General features: G+C 60.1%; 1 protein-coding gene across 1 annotated transcript; it reads left to right on the top strand.

Annotated features, from left to right (window-relative positions):
• Positions 1-694: 694 nt before the first annotated feature.
• Positions 695-13,793, top strand: STAT3 (signal transducer and activator of transcription 3). The gene is given in 25 exon segments (XM_032091560.1): positions 695-800; positions 4,513-4,659; positions 5,192-5,336; positions 5,500-5,598; positions 5,857-5,952; positions 6,036-6,117; positions 6,501-6,595; positions 6,804-6,955; positions 7,369-7,527; positions 7,627-7,719; positions 8,380-8,439; positions 8,731-8,760; positions 8,879-8,972; positions 9,055-9,102; positions 9,325-9,408; positions 9,504-9,602; positions 9,755-9,890; positions 10,108-10,160; positions 10,248-10,342; positions 10,615-10,754; positions 11,121-11,203; positions 11,206-11,335; positions 11,565-11,607; positions 11,942-12,054; positions 12,133-13,793. Coding segments are annotated over 24 exon segments (2,313 nt in total). The 5' UTR covers positions 695-800; positions 4,513-4,531; the 3' UTR covers positions 12,189-13,793.

Raw genomic sequence — 13,793 nt, 5'->3', positions numbered from 1 at the left:
CCCTATGGGATCCATCCCCACAGCCCTATGGGATCCATCCCCACCGCCCCACAGGGATCCAGCCCCACAGGGACCGATCCCCACAGCCCCACAGGGACCCATCCCCACCGCCCCACAGGGATCCAGCCCCACAGGGACCGATCCCCACAGCCCTATGGGATCCATCCCCACAGCCCTATGGGATCCATCCCCACCGCCCCACAGGGACCCATCCCCACCGCCCCACAGGGATCCAGCCCCACAGGGACCGATCCCCACAGCCCCACAGGGATCCATCCCCACCGCCCCACAGGGACCATCCCCATTTGCCCCGCGGGGCCGATCCCCGTTTCCCCGTTTCCCCACGCGGGGGCGCTGCTCCCGGCGCGGCACACGGCCCGGCCCCGGGCGGCGCAGCGCCTTTAAGAGGCTGCGGCGGCGGCGACCGCGTGACGTCACGGCGCTGCCCGGAACTCAGCTGGGTTTCCCGCACGGCTGTTCCCGGTAGCCTCCCCCCCCCCCCGGCCCCCTGCACCGCCTCTGCCCAGCGCACCCCTGCGGCGGGAGGCGGCGCCATCCGGGAATAGCCGGGGGGGCAGCCCCCTCCGCCGAGCGCTGTGACGCGGCGCACGACGGCCGCGCTGATTGGCTGTCGGAGGCCGGCCGGGGCGGGGTCGCGGGAGCACCGAGTCGCCATTGGCAGTGGGATGATGACGTCACGGAGAGGTAGGGCCGGGCCGCAGCAGGTCCGGTCCCTCGGCGCAGCCGGACGAGATCGTCGCCGTCACCGGGAGTCGCCGCCCCGCCCGCCGGGACCGCCGGTGAGCGCGGGAGGCGCGCGGGCGTTGCTCGTCGCCGGGAGCCGGTGTCCCCCGGGCCGGTTTGGGGCCGGGGCGGGAGCGGGGCCGGCATCGCGGGATGACGCGGGGGGGGGCCTGTCCCGGCTCCCCCGTCACTGGAGGTCCGCGCCTCGGTGCGGAGCGGGGTCGGTCTGTGCTGCCCGGGTCGGTCTTCCGGGCTCGCACCGCACACGGCCCGGCACAGGGGCAGAGCCCGAACCGGCTTCTCGGAGAGCAAAAAGCGCCGGGACCGGCAGGGCCGGAGGAGGTGCGGCCCGCCCGGGTCCAGCTGGGCATGGGCCGAGGCTGGCACGGTGCCCTGGTTTCGGCGTTCCCGTGCGGAACGAGGCACGGGCTGGTGCGGCTTGTCCCTGCGCTCCTGGCATTATGCTGATGCCAGGACTCAGAACCAGGGCTGGGAGCCGAAAGGGTGGCGCGGGCACACCGGGGCTGGAAGACCCGGCTGGGATCTGTGGAGCTGCGAGCTCCCGGCTGTCACATGCCTCTTGGACTGCAGCAGCAGCAGCTCGGGGCCTCCTGCCCGGACCGGGCCTTGCCTCGCTTACTGTCCCCGTGGGTGCTTGGTGTGACGGGTGGTGGCCGAGCAGAGCAGTGGAGTTCTGCAGCTCGGCAGAACGAGCCCGAGAGCTCTGCGGGAGCTGACAGTGCTGCCCGCTGCTCTTGCCCCCCCGGCTCCCGGCACTGCGCTGCTGCCCTGTGTGTGGGTGGCTCCTGTCCCACGGGCCATGGGACACCCCCGCATTCCTGTCGGAGGGACACAGCCACGAGACTGGCGCTGCGGGGAGAACTGGGAGGGTGGGCTGCCCTGGGCCCACTCCCTTCGCACCTGCAGGGACTGGCCCTGCCTGGTGTGCACATCGGGGAGCAGACCCCGCTTCCACCCTGAAGGTGATCGCTGTCACTGTCACTCCTCCAGTCTTCTGCTTCCTGTGGAGCTGCTGGAGGGGCGGTGACGGCAGACAGGAGGGGTGTGGGCTGGGTGTCCCCTGCCCCGGGGTGGATGGTGACAGTGTCACTCGCAGCTCCTGCAGTGGGAGTTCCGCTGGGATGGACTATGGAGAGCTGTGATGAGGAACTGTGGTATGTGGGGTGAAAGAAACTCATGCCATGACTGTGAGGTTGCCATCTCCCTCCTCCTGTTGCAAATCTCTGCATCACTGTTTTCCACCTCCAAGCCTGGCTTTGAAATCGCTCCAGAGGAGCAGAGCCAAATTCTTCTAGCAGCCTTTCCAAATGGGCCCTTGTGCTGCCGGAGCAAATGGCTGCTGTGTTGAACAGTTTTCCATCGGGCTGTTGATGGTTGTGTGGAAGAGAGGGCAGCGAGGTGCCTGGTGCTGGTGTAGGGTGCCTGGTGCAGGGACTCTGTGAAGTGTTGTTGATGGCATCTGTCATGACCCTGTGATGACACCGTGATGATGTGGCCTGTGCAACTCTGGCAGTGACTGAGCTTCATCCTACTCATGTCACTGCAAGGGGCACAGAGTCCCGGGGTCCTTCTAAGGCCCTTTCCAGTGACTCCCTAGGACTCATTGCTTGTTGTGGGGGCACACGTGAAGGGTGTTCCCAGGTGTGTCCCAGAGATGAGAAGGCAGACAGAAAGCAGTTGCAGGGCATTTTGAGCAAGGTGGTTGGAGTGCGCAGAGCTGTCCCAGGCTGCTGGTGACATGGCGCAGCTGGGCCCGACTCTTGTGCTCTGCCCTTGCAGGGAGATAAAGACAGATGAACTTTAGCTCTTGAGCTACTTTTAGCAGCTCTCCTCTGAGCTCTGGACAGCATGTTTACCCCCGAGCTTGCATCATGCTCTGTTGGTCCTGGCCATGTTGGCTGCTCTCTGGCTCCATTCCAGAGACGGAGGAGAGGCAAACCGCAGAGATGGGCAAGCCCGGCGGAATCAGAAAGGTTCAACCCTCAGATCTTTAACCCAGGCAAGGGAGGCTTCCCGTTGGTGGGGCTGGCCAGGTAGAGGCTCCTGCGTGGGGTTCCAGGGCTGGCAGGTTTAGAATTTCCCTGGTCGTGGTGCCTGCTGCAGTAAGGAGTGTCTTAACGACCCTTTTCCTCCAGGAATGTCAGAATGCCTTGTGTGGATGCCGGGAAGAGCTGGAATTTAGTGCTGCAAGCTGGCTTGTCCTGCAGCTGTTTGTGGCAGCGGGAAGTGGCTGAGTCCTGTCCAAGTGCTGCTGCCGCGTGGCAGCCTGGGAGCTTTGCTCTTGGCCCTTTGGTGCTCTCAGATTGTGACTCCAGCACTGCCCTGAAATGCCGAGATTGTGGCTTTTAGTTGGAACATCTGCTTGGATCATGGGTCCAGATGTGGCGTCTGGTTCAGTTTCTGCAGCCTGATGGCCCGTGAGCCACTTGGCACGAGGCACTGCCCAGGTAACTGCCTCCTGTGCCATGGTGCTGCAGCACTGTCCTCGGCTCAGAGCTGGAAACACTTCTCTGGCAGCAGCTGGGCTGGGGCAGCAGCTGCTGCTGTTTCCGGAGGGGCTGGTGCAGCCCCCCCGCCCCTGGTGCATGGCGCAATAGGAAGCGAGGCAGCTGAGCTCACCATCCCGGCGGGGCACTCCCTGTGGGGCTGGTGGGCTTTCGCTCTTGCCTGGCCTGTGCATTTGTTGGGTTTTCCCCCCCAGCAGCAGCACCACTCATGCTGCAGGAGTGGCCTCCAGGACCGAGTGGAAGGGCTGGGACCCTGCAACTGCTGGGGCAAGGGGGAGCATTCCCCAAGCCGCTACAGCTGAGAACTGGCCACAAAGAGCTGAGCGCCCTGTGGAATGGGGGCTCCTCTGTGCTGCCCCACACGCAGCCCTGGCCCATGGCTCACAGTCCAGCCCTTGGTCTGCAGCCAGGTCTGACTCCAGAGCTGAAGGAGTCTGTTGTCTGCAGAACCTTGCATGGCCACTGGCTCTCTCCTTTCGTCTTCACTCGTTGCTCCATTGAAAGCAGGTTTGGTTCATGTGGACCTCCCTGAGGATTGCACCAGAGGGTTGTAGTTCAAGGTTATTGTCCTGCTGCTCCTGCCTTTGGGGCTGTTCAGTGCTGTGAAGTTCTAAAAACCTCTCTAACTCCCATGTCAGTGCCAATGTCTGTCCCCTCCCGGTGCCTCAGCTCACAGATGATGTTCCACCTTTCCTTCCTCCCACCCAGACAAATGGGGAAAGTGTCTCCCGGGAGAGCAGGATATGCAGTGATGCTGCATCACTCAGCGCAGGGACCTGTGGGAAAAGCAAACCGCTTTCTTTAGGGAAGTGACTGCTGGTGTCACGCAGAGCTCTGCCTTCGTTTTCCAGCACAGCTGGAGTTCCCTCGTTAGCGTCAGTTTGATTTCCATTGATACAAGTCATGAACTTGAAAATTGCTCCTTCCTTGTTTCTGTAGTTTCCTGGCAGTCTCCGCCTTCTGCACTTACTGTAAGCTCCACAGCCACTTCCCTGCCTCCCAGCAGGGCCGACCAGGGGTGCCTGTGAGACCAAATTAAAGCCTCATTCGTACCTATTGCCAGTGACCAGCCTGCCTGTGCCAGCTATCCTGGAGCACTGTGCCCTGGGCTTGTGCCCTGGCTGCCTCTGATTCTGGCCCCTCAGCCTTTTTCAGAGGGGTCACAGCTGGGTCCTGGCAGGAGGGAGCCAGGAGCCCACTGGGAGCCAGCTCTGAGCCACGTGTGTGCCCATCCTGGCAGGTCTCCGGAGCTGGCCAGGATGGCGCAGTGGAACCAGCTACAGCAGCTCGACACGCGGTACCTGGAGCAGCTCCACCAGCTCTACAGTGACAGCTTCCCCATGGAGCTCCGACAGTTCCTGGCCCCCTGGATTGAAAGCCAGGACTGGTAAGGCCTTGTGAAACGCCAGCGAGGGGACTTTGCTCGGAACACCCACCCGCAGGGGTCCGAGTGGGCTGGAGGAGCTCTGTCACTTTCCCTGGGCCCTCGGTGTGGTGGGACTGACCTTCCTCCCTGGGGCTCATGTGGCATTGAGGGAAGCAGGACTATGCATGGAGTGGGACTCTGTGCACTGTGTTAGACCCCGGACTGGGAGAAGAGGCAGCTCTGAAGCAGGAGGATGTCCCCATCCAGGGCTGGCTAACACTGACCTCTGTTGTAAACGGGGCTGACACAGAGCGCTGATACCTGGATCCCATCCATAAGCATGTGGGACGTGCTCACACACATGAGGTGCTGGTGTGCACCATCTGCCTGGTGCTCTGGTCTACTTGATGGTGATCGGTCACGAGTTGGACTCGATCTTAGAGTCTTTTCCAACCTAAATGACTGTGTGATTCTGTAAGCTGCACAGGGGATGGTGGATGTGAGCAGAGCCCCCTGTGCCAGGCACTCAGGGCTCTCTCCCTCCCTTGTACAGGGCATACGCTGCCAGCAAGGAGTCGCACGCCACGCTGGTGTTCCACAACCTGCTGGGGGAGATCGACCAGCAGTACAGCCGCTTTCTGCAGGAGTCCAATGTCCTCTACCAGCACAACCTGCGCCGCATCAAGCAGTTCCTGCAGGTGAGGTGGGAAGTGCCAGCTTGGCAGGGGTAGGCATGGTGGGGAAGCTGGTGAGAGTCCAAGCAATTCCTTGGCACAGCTCACCATCCACAGCCCTCAAGGATGTGGAGATCCTAGGGGTTGCCTTGTGCCTGCTGACCGTGGGTTTTTCCACCCTTTACAGAGCAGATACTTGGAGAAGCCAATGGAAATAGCCCGCATCGTGGCTCGCTGCCTCTGGGAAGAGTCCCGGCTCCTCCAGACTGCTGCCACTGCAGCCCAGGTCAGTGGCCAGGTATCCCAGGGCCTCCATCCTGATTCCCGACAGCCAGGACACAGCCTGGGTGTTCTGGCTGGTGTGGCGAGCTGGGTGCCCCCATCTCTTCTCTCCCTGACCCTGTGCCATCCTGGAGCTGATGCTGAAGTGAGCAGCTGGTTGCCCCAGTGTGTGTTAGGGATGGGGTGAAGAACCTCCTCAGGCTGGGAGGGAGCATCCCCAGGCTACAGCCCTGTCCTAATGTCCTTCTTGTCCCCTCTGCAGCAAGGGGGACAGGCAACACATCCAACAGCAGCTGTGGTGACAGAGAAGCAGCAGATGCTGGAGCAGCACCTGCAGGATGTCAGGAAGAGGGTGCAGGTATGTGTCTTCCTGGGCACCTTCTGCTTTCCCCACCACAGTTCTTGAATGCTTTGAGTGAAACCACATCTCTTGCCTTGCAGGATCTGGAGCAGAAGATGAAAGTGGTGGAGAATCTCCAGGATGATTTCGATTTTAACTACAAGACTTTGAAAAGCCAAGGAGGTAATGACAGCTCATTACCATTTGCAAACCACAGTGTGTTCCAGCAAGGAAACTTGCTGGAGAGGTGTTTCAGCCTCCACTCCCAGCGGGAATGTGCTCAGGCTCAGGGCATTTGCATGGCAATTAGAGAAACCTGGTCTTTTGTTTCTACCACTGATGCTGCCCTTGAGGGAGCTGAACTGAGCTTTGCTGTAAGCACAGCAGTGGGGTGGGGAGGGATTGGCCTCTGTGGGTGCAGCAGAGCCACGGAGGTGCTTGGATGCTGTGCCAGATTCCTGCTTGGCTATAGGGCGCTTTCAGGGTGCCTGCACTTTGCCGGGAAGTGTTGTGTTGTTGTGGCACTTGGAGAGGTGGGAAGAGTCCATGTGTGTGGCTCTGCACAGACATGCAGGACCTGAACGGGAACAACCAGTCGGTGACCCGGCAGAAGATGCAGCAGCTGGAGCAAATGCTGACGGCGCTGGACCAGATGCGCAGGGTAAGTGGGGCAGCTGGCCGTCCAGATTCCCCCGGGTGCAGATCCCTCTTCTTCAGGGTCGCAGTTTGGTAGTTCCTGCATGGCCAGAACCAGGAGCAGTGCAGCAAGCACAGCCCTATGTGACTTCTTCCTTGTCTTTGAATGTGAAACTTGTGGGTCCGTGGGGGAAGTCACAGGGTGCTGAAGGTTCTGCTTTCTCTCTTGGCAGGGCATAGTGAGCGAGCTGGCTGGGCTGCTGTCAGCCATGGAATATGTGCAGAAGATGCTGGCAGATGAGGAACTGGCAGACTGGAAGAGGCGGCAGCAGATTGCCTGCATCGGTGGCCCACCAAATATCTGTCTGGACCGGCTTGAGAACTGGTGAGAGCTGGCTGGGACTGTGTCAGTCCCCAGAGCAGTGGCACTCATACACCTGCTGTGGAGATGAGCTCTTGGTCTCTGGAAATGTTCTTGCAAAACGGTTTCTGATGCCTGCACATGTCAACATAGCCTGAGCCACGATGGTGGGCACAGTGCTGGAATGGTGTCCCAGTGCCTGGGGGATTCTGAGGCTGCTGAAAAGTTTCTGGCCCTGGTGTCACCTGGGCACGTGCAGGTTTTGTTTGTAATGCATGGCCTAGAAAAATGCTCTGGGCTTGGAGCCACAGACACACTCAGTTCTTGGCTGGTTTGGCATGGAGAGCATCTTCTTGCATGGGAGGAGGAGGGCTCTGCAGGCTGGACGGTGTGGGCTTGGCAGCCAGAGCTAATGCTGGTTCTCCCTGCTCCCCTAGGATAACCTCTCTTGCTGAATCGCAGCTACAGACCCGGCAACAGATCAAGAAGTTGGAAGAACTGCAGCAAAAAGTATCCTATAAGGGTGACCCAATTGTCCAGCACCGGCCCATGCTGGAGGAGCGGATTGTGGAGCTGTTCAGGAACCTGATGAAAAGGTGCTGAAGGCAGGCGGGAGCCACAGGCAGTCCTGGTTATGGCCATGGGTGGAGGGTGGGCAGGGAGGTCTGACTGTGGTCCCTGTGCTGTTCCTGCAGCGCTTTTGTCGTGGAGAGGCAGCCCTGCATGCCCATGCACCCCGACCGGCCCCTCGTCATCAAGACAGGCGTGCAGTTCACCACCAAAGTCAGGTGGGTCACCGTCCCCACGGGTGAGGGAGGGAGCTGTGCAGGGAGGGCAGCTGGGATCGCTCTCTGAAGATGCTGCTGCAAATGCGGCCCCTGGCTTATCTGGGGAGCTCTGGTGCTGGGAAGGGATGGATACCAGCAGGATAGATCCCAGAGGGATGATCCCAGCAGGCTGGAGTGCCGCCCACATGACTCAGTGCAGGGCTGGCTGGGGATCCACCATGTTCCTGGAGGCAGCTGGGTTCTGGTAAATCCCCTTGTGGGAGTGGGAAGCATCAGTGCATCTCTGGCCAGCTGCTGCTCAGCTGGGCCATATTCCCTGCCAGCTTCCATGGAGGGAGGCTGCTCTGACACTGGACTCTGCCTGGAGCTCCCTTGCCCTCTCCCAAATCTGGCCCGGAGTAGTGTGGAGGGTGTTTGTTGAGAGCCTGGTGTGGGCAGTCAGCAGGCCAACCGAGCTCCTCAGGATGCTCAGGGGAGCATCAGCACCTCCCTGGTTCTGAGGACAGGTGTCAGGGCTAACATGTCCTGGGCCTGTGTGAAGCTGTGCCCAGGGCCACCGGAGAAGCTGATCCATGCTGCTGGCTGTGCCAGGTGCCCTGTGGAACAGGAGGTGCTTCTGTGCACAGGATGTTCATGTTCTGTGTCTCCTGACTCTTGCAGATTATTGGTCAAGTTTCCAGAGCTGAACTATCAGCTGAAAATCAAAGTCTGCATTGACAAGTGAGTCCTGTGCTTCCCTTCCAGTGGCACTGGGTGGGCTTACTGGGATGGGACTGATTCCTGCTGCCCTTGGATTGGGCTCCATCTCCACACTGAGGGCCAGCGTGGCCCCCAGTTGAAGGGGAGGGTGCAGGGTGGCGCTGAATCCCGAGGGTTCATCCCCATGTGGGAGAAAAGCCTGTGGGGCTCATTGGACTTATACTGGAATACAGCTAGCACCACACACCAGCTTGTCTGCATCAGGGTGGGAAGGCCACTGCCATGACCTGGTGTCTCTTTCCTGTTTCCTAGGGACTCTGGGGATGTTGCAGCACTTAGGGGGTAAGTGCACTGTTTGCTTTGGTCATTTTTTCTTGTTTCTGCTTTTACTCCTGGCAAACATTCTCCCACACATTCACTCCAAGACAGCCCTGTCAGCCACACTCTTTCCTCTTCCCAGGTCCCGGAAGTTTAACATCCTGGGGACCAACACCAAGGTCATGAACATGGAGGAGTCAAACAATGGCAGCCTCTCAGCAGAGTTCAAGCACCTGGTGGGTACCATGAGCTCCTGGGCTGCTCCTGTACGGCCACGTGTCGTTGTGGTGCTGCTTCAGCCTGTCCCTCTCTCTGCAGACCCTGCGGGAGCAGCGCTGTGGGAATGGAGGCCGAGCCAACTGCGACGTGAGTGTAGGGGGCCCTGGGAGGGGGACTGGCCATTGACAGGGGCAGCTGAGATGGGAGGGGATGCAGGAGCCTAGCCCTGAGGTGGGGGATCCACTGGCACCGACTGGCGCAATGGCAGCGCACCAGGCCCGCCCCGAGCAGATGTGCCGGGCCTCGTGGTCACGTGTTGGGCTGAGGGTGGGTGTCTTGTAGTGCTCATGGTGTCCCCTTCTGCCTCAGGCCTCGCTGATAGTCACTGAGGAGCTGCACCTCATCACTTTTGAGACAGAGGTGTATCACCAGGGGCTGAAGATCGACCTGGAGGTGAGGCATGGGTCACTGTCTTCTGCCACCACGGGCCTGGGGGAAGAGGAGCCCTGGGAGTTGTCCCAGCCCACGGTCACATCCTCTCTTTGCAGACCCACTCGCTGCCTGTGGTGGTCATCTCCAACATCTGCCAGATGCCCAATGCCTGGGCGTCCATCCTGTGGTACAACATGCTGACCAACAACCCCAAGGTAGGGCTGGCTTGGGGAGGCAGCAGGGCAGGTGTCAGGATGGGGGTGTCACGGTGAGAGAGGGAAACAGAGGCCGGGGAGCGAGGCTGAGGCAGGACCTGGCCCTTCTCCTGTCCCATGTCCCACTCAGGGCTGTGTGTTCCCTCGTGCAGAACGTGAACTTCTTCACCAAGCCACCCATTGGGACCTGGGACCAGGTGGCAGAGGTGCTGAGCTGGCAGTTCTCCTCCACCACGAAGCGCGGCCTCAGCATTGAGCAGCTGACCACGCTGGCAGAAAAACTGCTGGGTAAGTGCTGGGTGACGTGGGGTGGTGTCCTGCCCATCCCTCTTGTCCCTTGGAGTGACTCCCCACCTCTACATGTCATCCAAGAGTGAGGCCCGTTTTTGGCCTGAGAGCTGTAATTTTCAGTTGCTTGGTTTTCTCCCAAATGACACAAACCCTGGAAATGGTGTCTTTGGAAGAACAATTCTATTTAAATGGTTGTGTTCTTTTTCTCTGCCAGGACCAGGCGTGAATTACTCTGGCTGTCAGATCACCTGGGCCAAGTTCTGCAAGGTACAATTTCCTCTCTTCCCTGAGCAACTTCCCTTGGCTGTTCCCTTCTTCCAAGGTGTGCTAGCAGCCTCTCTGCCTTTTCCTCAGGAGAACATGGCTGGCAAAGGCTTCTCCTTCTGGGTCTGGCTGGACAACATCATTGATTTGGTGAAGAAGTACATCCTGGCGCTGTGGAATGAAGGGTGAGTGCCAGCCCAGAGCCCGTGGTTAGGCTGGGCCTTGGAAGGGGTCCCACAGGTTCCATCCTGATGGCATGGGGTGCCTTGTCCATGTGCAGGTGTACTCTACTGGGATACTTTTTGCTGGTTCAGAGTGAAAACTTGCCTGGGAATCCATAAAATGTCAGTGGCCAGGCTGAGTCCTGCTGTTGAGCAGAGCTGGCAGGGCTCACATCCTGGAGGAGCTGCTCCTGTGCCCTGACCCGCATTTGTTGTGCTTGCTTCCTCCTGCCCAGGTACATCATGGGGTTCATCAGCAAGGAGCGGGAGCGAGCCATCCTGAGCACCAAGCCCCCGGGGACCTTTCTGCTGCGCTTCAGTGAGAGCAGCAAGGAGGGTGGCATCACCTTCACGTGGGTGGAGAAGGACATCAGTGGTACGAGCTCTACCCTCGCTGCCCTGGGTGCCTGGCTTGGCATTCCGGGTTCCAAAGGGGGGCTTGGACCCTCTGATAAGCGCTTGTCCTTTGTCCTTGTCCCAACAAGCTGTCTGCCTGGGTTAACTTCTGAGCCTGGCTGCCCTTTGCTGGTCTTTACCTTCTGGGTGTCCGTGCCCACGTGCTGCCCACGGATGCAGTTTCCTATGGCACTGAACCCAGTCAGGTCCCAGTCCTGCCCTGTGGTCTGCTGAGTGCCTAGTACACCTGATCACTGCCCCAGGCCCATCTTGTCCCTACCACTCTGGGAGTGTCCGAGGGCAGTTCTGTTTTTGTCCTATGCCAAAGTTCTCCTTCCTTGCACAGGGAAAACGCAGATCCAGTCGGTGGAGCCTTACACCAAGCAGCAGCTGAACAACATGTCGTTTGCGGAGATCATCATGGGGCTAACAAAATCATGGATGCCACCAACATCCTGGTGTCCCCACTGGTGTACCTGTACCCAGACATCCCCAAGGAGGAGGCGTTTGGAAAGTACTGCCGCTCCGAGAGCCAGGAACACTCGGAAGCGACGGACTCAGGTAGTCGTTGACTTTCTGTGGCTCCTTTGTCACAGAGTGGCTCCGGGGATAGCACTGGCTGTCACCAGACAGGACCCTGTGCCATCCCTGGAGTGCACAGCCACAGTGTGGGACCAGCCATGGGGTCCCATGGGGTATGGGCAGAGGGTGGGTACTGCCTGTGCTCCAGGGAGTGGAGAGAAGGATTCGTCCTTAGGTGGCTGATGACGAAGCTCCTCCCTCCTTGCAGGTGCTGCTCCATACCTGAAGACCAAGTTCATCTGTGTCACCCCGTGAGTGTTCCTGGGGGGTGTCTGTCAGTGCTTGGAGGGGTGTTTGTGTGCTCAGCCTTGCTTGAGGGAGAGGTTTCCTTCCTTCCTTTCTTTCCACCTCTGAGCTTTGCTTGGTTACTGTGGGGTTCCCAGCCTGAGGTGATGGTGGGGGCTGAGCCAGGCTCCGGTTGCTGCCCAAACCACAGCCCTGTTCTTCCCCTCCGGGGCCCCTTTCCTCTGGAGAGCTCTGGGGGCTGCTGGGCCGTGCCTGGGGGGCCCTCAGCGGGTAGAGGGGATGTTAGAGAGCTCTGGCCAGGCCCTGACTCCGGAGGTTTCTGTGCTTTCCCTCGGACAGCACCTCCTTCAGCAACACCATCGACCTGCCCATGTCCCCGCGCACCCTGGACTCGCTCATGCAGTTCGGCAACAGCAGCGAGGGCGCAGAGAGCAACGCGGGCGGGCAGTTTGGTGAGTCAGGGGGGGCTCCCGGGGGCCCTGGCTGCGGCCACGTGCGGGCCCCGTAACCCTGGCTGTGTCTGCCCGCAGAGTCGCTGACCTTCGACATGGAGCTGACCCCAGAGTGTGCGTCCTCGCCCATGTGAGGGGCTGCGCCGGCGCACGGGGCCCTCCCCGGGCTCAGCCTTCCCACCTCCAGAGCGCTCCCCTGGATTTGTCCCACTCGGCTGCAGCTGCTCTGGGCCTGCCCTCGGGAACAGCTGGGGGCCAGGGTCCCTGAATGGGTCCGGTCCTCACCTGACCCAACAGAGCAGCCCCTCTCTGGGGTGGTGCCACTCATCTCTGGGGGAGGGGGATGAACCTTTTTCTATTTCCTTCCATAACAGTTTTTTATTATTTTTGCTCATTCAAGTGCCTATTTGCCTCCGATTGCAGCCACAGTTCCTACAAACGCTTCCACAGCCCCGGTCCCGCTGCTGGAAGCTGCTGCCCTGACTGCCTGCACCCAAACCCACAAGACCCTACAAGTCTGGAATTGCAGAGGGGATTGGCCATGTGGCAGGGTCTGCCCTGCTGCTCCCAGCACCTCCTAGAGCTTGCAGGGTGCTGGGGTGGGTCCCCTCTCTGCACCCGCCTGGTCCTGTTTTTGGCCAGGATGACCAGCACAGGGTTTGGAGCTGCAGGGGGATGTATCCAGATGCTCGCTCCCTGGACTCAGCAGGCACCGCCCCTGCTGGACGCAGCCTGGGTTTGCTGGGAGCCCAGCGGTTCGGGAGCTGCTTGTGCTTGTCCTCAGCTTCCTGCTTCGGGCACAGCGGTCTGGCCAATGCCAGCAGCCCGGGCTCCTCTTGGGATGGCTGGTGTCCCTGGGGTAGGGCAGTGCTGCTACCCAGTGCTGGCACCTGCGTGTAAGCAGTGTTTGCAGCTGTGGCCCATTTTGGGAGCTGGGTGAAGCCACAGGGGCTGCTCTGGCTTCCCTGTGGCCAGGCTGGTGCTGGGAGCATGGTCTTGCTTCCAGCACTGTGCTGAATTAGACCAGTTAGACCCTGGGGAATTGGTGGAACCAGCATGGCTGACAGTGGGGCACCTGGCCTGTCCCTTTCTCTCTGGGTTGTGAGAAGCCAGGCATGGGGTCTGCAGCTTCTCGGGGGCTTCATGTGGATTTCTGTTGGAGGTTGGCCCTCACAGTTAAGGTGGGAAGGGGCAAGAGTTGAAGGGAGCAGGTGCATGTGAGGAGAAGAACCTGCTGCAGGGCAATGCAGGACAGTCACATGGGTGTTGTGAAAGGCAGGTGTCCTGACTTTTGGGGGGGGGGGGGGGTGATGGTTGTGGTCCTGCACTTAACAAAGTTGGGGGAGCCCTCCTGCCCTTTCCATGCAGTGGGCACACAGATACGGATGAGCAGTGGAGGGGTGGGGGAGGCAGTGGGAGAGCTGCCCCCCCCAAGTTGCATCACAGCTGGTGGGCAGGGAACCATAGGGCGGGGGGAGGATCCCCATGGCTGTGGGGTCTGGGCAAGCCCCTCCAAGCTGTGTTTGGAACAGGATGGGAGGTCCTTGGCTGGCCCTGGGGATGCTCAGAGGGGATGAGGGCCCTTTGCCCCTGTGCTCGCTTGCCACAGCTGCCTCCAGCCACAGTCCTTGGAGCCCAGGGCAGCATTCAATACTGTAAAAAATTTTATTTTTTGTATATTTTATTGCTGTATCTACAGGCTTTAACTTTCTCCAAAATAAAGGCCCTGAAGCGACGTG

Source organism: Corvus moneduloides, chromosome 26 (assembly GCF_009650955.1).
Source record: "Corvus moneduloides isolate bCorMon1 chromosome 26, bCorMon1.pri, whole genome shotgun sequence".
In the NCBI taxonomy this organism is placed as follows: Eukaryota; Metazoa; Chordata; class Aves; order Passeriformes; family Corvidae; genus Corvus; species Corvus moneduloides.
This window is presented reverse-complemented; position numbering and strand designations above follow the sequence as displayed.